This window comes from Notothenia coriiceps, unplaced genomic scaffold (assembly GCF_000735185.1).
Source record: "Notothenia coriiceps isolate Sejong01 unplaced genomic scaffold, NC01 NC01_scaffold00032781, whole genome shotgun sequence".
Lineage (NCBI taxonomy): Eukaryota > Metazoa > Chordata > Actinopteri > Perciformes > Nototheniidae > Notothenia > Notothenia coriiceps.
In genome coordinates this window covers 144,557-151,814 of record NW_011365482.1, presented here as the reverse complement: position 1 = coordinate 151,814, position 7,258 = coordinate 144,557, and the positions used below count along the sequence as shown (strand labels likewise).

General features: G+C 41.4%; 1 protein-coding gene across 1 annotated transcript in view; it reads right to left on the bottom strand.

Moving 5' to 3' along the window:
- Window positions 1-281: 281 nt before the first annotated feature.
- Window positions 282-7,258, bottom strand: part of ccdc3a (coiled-coil domain containing 3a) — a 12,934-nt gene continuing 5,957 nt past the window's right edge. Inside the window, exon 5 of the mRNA XM_010789313.1 lies at window positions 282-1,415. Coding sequence (XP_010787615.1) covers window positions 1,110-1,415 — 306 coding nt within the window. The 3' untranslated portion in view covers window positions 282-1,109. The remainder of the gene's footprint in view (window positions 1,416-7,258) is intronic.

Genomic DNA, 7,258 nt, shown 5'->3' with positions numbered 1-7,258 from the left:
ACATCCTGCTGTTCAGAACATTGCTGCCCACACAAACACATTCCAGTCACTTGATGGACCAGACATGCACACACACGCAAACACACATCCCTTTCTCTCCCTGTAAGACACACACACACACACACGTACAATGTCTCCTATGATCCTAACCTCTCTTAACACTCTCTGCGTGATGCTGATCCGCTTAGTGTGTGTGGCTATTTGTTATTTTTTGTACCCCAATGACCCAGATGTTAATGGTCTTTGTTAAACATTGTCACGCACGGATGTTCATCCAAGTTCAATATTTATCCAAAAAACATACATACAAAAATATCCATATACAAGCTCATGTTTCAAACTTGAATAATAATAAATGAATGTTCCTAGTTTCATACATTTCTGATCACAGTAGGTCAGGGAAAGTTGATTAATCATTCAAAAGTAATGTTGCTTAACATTGGTTCACCAGGTGTTGCAAATTGTCTTACATATGTTTCAAAAAGCTGCATCAATGTGTAACATTTTATTAAGTATTATTAAGTATCTATATTAAGTATTTCCAAATCCAGACCAAGATAACCCCAAAGATATCACTTGGGTTATTTGTAAGACTTGTTACACATAGTATAGACATATTTTCACAGGTTGACTCCATCAAACCCCATAAAATGAATGATGAAATGATTTTTTATTTAGCTATGGAAACATCTCCTGCTGTAACTATCAAAGCTCAACACTGTCTCTTTTCGGAGACCAGGCTGCTCAGCTTTATTTTGTGTTTGTGATCACGGCCTGAGCAAGCACAGAGCGGCTAGTGTGTCCAATTGTACAATCCAGCAGAGCATCAGTAATGCTCCACCTGCAAGAGTAATCACGGAAAAAAATAATTATTCTCTTCCAGGGAAACATGTGATAGCCAGGAATGAACATCACTTTTGTATAATAGCAACAAGGGAACCAATAGAGATAAGAAAACGTTTCTTTACAAAAATTCTACCTACATTATTACTTTCTTTGTGACAGTTTCTATTTCTTTGCCTCTCACACAGAGACCGCCCAGCAGTCTCTGGTCCTCTACGGCCATTTTTCAGTCCAGGTGGCTGGCAGTAAGAGTCAGGTCAAAACAACTAAAGTTTCATTCTCTTACGTATCGTCGTGCTTGCATATCGCCCAGGTCTAGGCTCCTCCGGTGTGATGGAGTTGAGGTGATGCCCCACCCTCCACTCCGCACCCTTCATCCTCCCCTTCAGCTCCTTTGCCTCCTGCTCGGCCTTGCGTGTCGCCTTGCGGGCGTTCCTCAGGGAGCGCTTCACCTTCCGAACGCGCTCTTTCAGCTGCCGGTTCCTCCTCTCCGCCACTTCCAGGCGCTCCTGCATCTTGCGGCCTCGCTCCTCCTCCTCGAAGAGTGCGGCCTGCACTGAGGAGCACAGCAGCTGGAGAAAACAGAAAAGACGTTAACACCAGAAGGGTTGTTATCTTTACAGGCAAACCAAACTGTTGTAAAGAACCAGTTGCTTGAGAAAATATGTCACCCTTTGATGTCCACAGCTCTGTTTTTCTCCTCTACAGCCTCACACACTTGGATGGAAGGAGGATGAGGACCTAGTGGAGGTCCTGACCCTCGTCATTTACATTTATCCACAAAAGCTCACTACCGACCAGTGGTGTCTGTGTCATATTAATGTTTCACCCCCTTCTCCTCCCTTCCTTTCCAGAAAATATGAGGGTCAAGCACTTCAATGTCAGGGGCCCTAATCTTTCATGTCATTGGTAGACCAAAGCTGACCTCAGGCAGAAGGGTTAACAAGGGAAAGCATGTGTCTTCACGTTCCACTGCACTCAAAGTATCATAAAAACCTAGGAAAATCTAAATAATGTATAATCATGGGCGGTGTTCTGCTAAGAAATACAGTCCACAGCCCGAAGATTGAGCATGCTCTGAAAGATTAAATGCAAAAGTGTTTTTATTTATCGGAAAATACTATATACATTGTATTAAAGGGCCAGCTACATTAAAAGTAACCTTTTCATTGGAGATAGCGTTGCTAAGGAAAGTTTTTATAACAGGTTATACAGTGAGTTCTGTGGAGTAGGGGGAATGCTATTATTCTAACATGCAACAAAGCATTCATGTTTATTTTTTTTCCAATGTAGTTTTAATGTTCTAAATACAATGACCACAGTGGAAGCATAGACATGAGAGAGATGGTTATCTGAAAACCTTGAAAACAACAACTGAGCCTTTAAGGGAAGTCCCTTTCCCCCCAACTATCCAAACAAAAGTCAAATCCAGATTAAATAAAATCAGTACGTTTTTTTTTTTAAATAGTTCCAACACTGCCTCACGCTCAAAGGAAGACTCTCAGTGGGGCGGCACGCACACACACACACACACACACACACACACACACACACACACACACACACACACACACACACACACACACACACCCCAGCACCTGTCAAAACATCCGGGTAGTACCTGCCTGCTGTTAAGCATCAACTGTATAAACAGAATTTAAAAGACATGTAAAGGACTATGCATGTACAAAATGTCCTCATATTCACGTCATACGTCACAATTAGACGGACCCCTAACTGTGCCAGGAGATCAATGCCCCTTTTTTTTTGCAGACTTTTGATTCCTCTTTCCAACTTTATAAAAAGACACAAAACAACCCTGCACACACTCCATTCCACACACATACACAAACACATTAATGTATTTAAAGCCTCACCATTGACGTCAAATAGACAAGCCAGGGTTTCTCTCTTAACTTAAGCTTTAATTTTTGTGTGTGTTTGAGTGTGTGTGTGACAGAAAAAGTGGAAGCTGTAACATCCTGAAGAGGCAGACCGTGTTGCATAAAAGGTTAATGAGAGTCAGAAGACTTGTTAAAAGTGTTAACATGACTGGAGTAACCCTTGCAATCTAATTATTATAATGCATGTACATTGGAATTGTGCTGATGAAGAAGTATTTGGAGAATTTGCCTCTATCTTGCTGTAACCTAAGTGCAACAGATAATCAGAAAAAAGACAGAATCTCTGAAATTAAAAAAAGAAATCTGTAATAAACAGTTGGCCTACAACAGCATCATGGTCAAAGCTGCCCTGCTGATAAGAGGAGGCTTTGACAGAAGCTAATTAGAGGTTCTGGCAGAGAAGTGGAGGAAGTCTCTAGTTTTTCCTTTTGGAGGGGTGTCTGTTTCCCACGAGCAGTTGCGGCTCCAGAGAGTATGTTTGTTGGGTAATCTATGGTAGGGCTAACCCATACAGTGGTGGGGCTCAAGTCAGTATTTGCAATGCAATTACATACACGCCATATCGCCCCCCTTGACAGTGAAACGCCACGCGTGAGGTTTAGATTATTTCCCTGTCTCAATCCAAATTGAACTGTATGAAATAAAAAGGCACATTTGTCTTGTAGTAAATAAAAAGGGCGACCTGGAGCCAATCCTGCAATTTCTCCACAGGTGAAAAAGTTGCTGAAAACCCAACCCCTGCTGGGGGGTCTGGAGATTTTTTGAAATACTAACATAAAATACACATTCTGGTGCTCTCTTGAGAAGAAAAATAAATACATCTATTACTACACGACATATTAAAAAAAATGTATGCAATTTTTGTGTTTTGTTACTTTGTTCTGAAAGCTGAACCTGCTGCTCCTCACAGAGAGGAGAGGCTGTGTGAATTACTTTACATTGTGGATAAGGGTGGATAGCCCGCCCCATTGTTCTGTGTGTCAAAATGAAAGACAGCCCACACACCTATCAATCATCAGATCATGGGGTCTTATTTCATTACATTGTATCCATGGATATATAAAGAAAGTTCTACCGCAAAATTATACTCCGTCGGGACTTCCTGCAACAACACTACGCCGTTATCGTGATTCTGATTGGCCAGAAGACATTAGCAAATATGTTTTATTTATCTACGTGATAAAAGTTTTCAAAACCGTTTCTAGTCTTCGGCATTTCCAGACAAGCGGCTACTGAAATCAATCTTACTAACTGCTGTCTGTGCAATTTACTCGGTGCGAGTTGGCGGACTTTATTTTGCTTAATTTAACATAATTTCTTTCATGGTGGGGTTAAGTTGGGGCTAAGCCATTTCTTGGTATGGCTGTAGCATACCCCAGCCATACCCTGGAGCCGCCACTGCCCACAGGTCTAAAACCAGAAGCACACAACTTTATGGGATGCTTGATGTTTAAACTCCAGCTGAACCATGTATGGAAACCTCAGCTCAGACACATCTCCAAAGATTTTTTATAAAGATAGTGATGTTACATTTTAATTAGAGACCAGCAAAACAAAAGTCTAATGCCTTTAATCCGATAAAAAAAAGGCAAAGGAAACATGGAGATAGTGCCAGGAAGTCCATCCATCTCATCATCCTCCACACATTCCTGGTACAAAACACCTGTTTTGTCCCGCCGTGCCCGGAGGTCTACATGCGAGTGCTCGTCCTCCAAATGAGCAAGCGGTTTCTGCTTTACTCATCTTTACTATATTCCTTACAGCCTGCGGGGCATAGCAGTAAAGGACGCCAGAGGAAGACGCCAACCACTGCACCGCTCCTCAAGGTCTGAACTTTTGACTTGACAATAAACAAAATGCCATATATTCATTTGGGAAGCATTAACCGTCCTCCTCAAAGTCAAGGCCTGCCTGTCACTATATGTATTTGTTATTCTTCCAGGATTGTACCAGTTGATCTTGGCACTTCTTAGCAAAGACGTTGAGTGATCTAGAAGTCAGCTCTAAATGAAGTCAAAATTGACAGCACTCAAGTATCTGTCATGTTGCAGACCCTAATATTGTGTCTTTACTTAACCTAGTAAAAGTCTACAACTCTCACACAAACCCGGTGATTTTGAAGTTGCTGTAATGATAGTGCAACAGAAGGAAAAGCTCAACAGCTGCCCTGGTATCCTTCCTAATTGAGGCCAAAGACTTGTGCAGCGGCCGTGTCCTGTCTTGTCTGAAGTGTTACCCGCACAACTCCCTCAGAGGACCGATAGCAAATCTGTTGACAGGGTTCGGCTTATCTCTGATCCCAGGTCAGCGGCTATTGCTTCATGCTGTTAGACACACAGGCTGCAGACTGACACACTTTCAAACTGCTGCCTGTCCAAGATGAGGATCTGTGCTATTTGACCTTTGGATAGGCCAGTATCCTGTCTGCCTGAGGAGCCGGACCTGGACCTGGACCAATCAGCATCTGTTTTCATTTTCAACTGTTTATAGCAGGGGTACTCAAACTTTTTTGTTAAAGGTCCACTTGTGAATTTTATACAAGGTCAATGGTCCGGATCAATGCCAGTAAAGTCCCGTCCCCCCCCAATAGAAAGTCAAGGTAAACTTGCGGTTAACTGCAATGCGTGTCACGCTCGCGCACACAAGTAAATATATATGAACGTTCATACTCAAAACGCGTCAGACACAAGAAAATATACATTAAAGGGGACCTATCATGCAAAATGCACTTTGTGATGTCTTTTATAGATAAATATGTGTCCCCGGTGCGTCGGGGAACTCACACAGCGTCAGAAAATAAAACCCCCTCTCTTTTCCTCCGTACCCAAATCTTTTAAAAACAGGGGTACAACGAGCGGATTCAGATTTGCTGACGTCAAATCGGCAGCGGACCCACAGAAAATTGCTATCAGAAACAATGCCTGACGTGTTTTGGACGTAATCTCGTCTTTGTTTACATTAGCAAGCCTCTCTAACACTCAGAGCTAACCTGTACTGTAGAGCACATGTGTTTAAAAAGCAGGAAATAAAAAAAGGAACTCACCTTGTGATAAACCCGCAAGAGAAAAAGCATTTGAGCTCCATACTGTTTCAAAAATAATCTTTGATGTGGTTTAGAAGAGGATGGCGTTTTATCACAGCAGAATTTAACTTTATCTCCGGTAGAATTCTGATCAGGCATTAGCTCCGCCTCCTTTTTTTTTTTTTCAAGCTAAGGACCCAAAATCCGCTTTTCTCTAACAGGGCTGCAAAAGAGGGGTATGAGCAGTATGAGATATGGCTACAATGGGTGAACTGTTTGGTATTTTAAGCAAAAAGCTTCACAGACATGTTTTGTATAGGTATGGCCCTACAATATATTTTTCCAATATAGCATAATAGGTCCACTTTAATTTACTTTTTTTTTTTTATTATTATTTTTTTTTATAAATGGGACACAGGGTTCGGTCCGGATTGATTTGCAGTTCGGTCCGGATCCGGACAGTGGTCCAGAGTTTGAGAAGCCCTGGTTTATAGCATGTGACCAATCCCATGCCTGGAATCTTTTTGTAGCCAGTCTGTCAGGTGTGTGAAAACTGGACCAGTATTCCAGGTTCTTAAAGGATGGGTAATAAATGAAGTCGAACACCAGAGTGAATGAAGTGAATACTGAGATTTTATAAATAAAAATATATATATATTGGCACAGGAATAAACAACATTCTTCTAAATAATTCCAATGGTTTTTAAAGCGCTTGACACTTGGGTGCACCCCAAATAAAATTAAAATAAACCCCCAAAATAAAATAGTTCTTTGTTCAGTTCCTGTAAGGTCCTCTCAAAATCCTACCACTGGTGGCGGAAAGATGAGGTGTTCAGGTTATCATTGGTAGCTCGCCATCCCCCTCATCAGGGAGAAAATCCAGAGTCCACAATCCAGAATCCAGAAAATCCAGTGTAATACAACAGGGATTAAAACATTGCAAATGTATCTTCAACACATGTGCATCAAATATCATAACTGTGCAGTGCTAAATTATCAATGCAAATATACAACACATTTAGATACCATAATATGGAAAACTGTTGCATTGTAAATAAAAGATTAATTCTAAATGCACTACTAAAAACACACTGACTTCAATATCCATGAAATCATGAAATGTAGATCAAGATAAGCATTTACAGTTTAAACTGTAATGCTCAAAAACATTGTAGTAAACAAAATAAATGTCTACGTTCCCGACTGTGTTCAACTCTCCAACAATAGGCCCGAACCAGCGACCTCACCTCAACCTCGACGACTTTCGGCCTCAAACTAACAATAAATACAAGAAGGAGCCCACTCACTTCGTTGTGCGAGTGTACGACTGTACGATCAACGACCGGACGCTACGACGCCGGGAGCACACCACACACTCGGTCGGATCGAGAAAAACTCTCAAGCTCAATTTTAACTCGTCTTATACTCAATACCAACTATCTCCACAATGTCCATTCGTATTGATAACACATCAATGATATGTGCACGT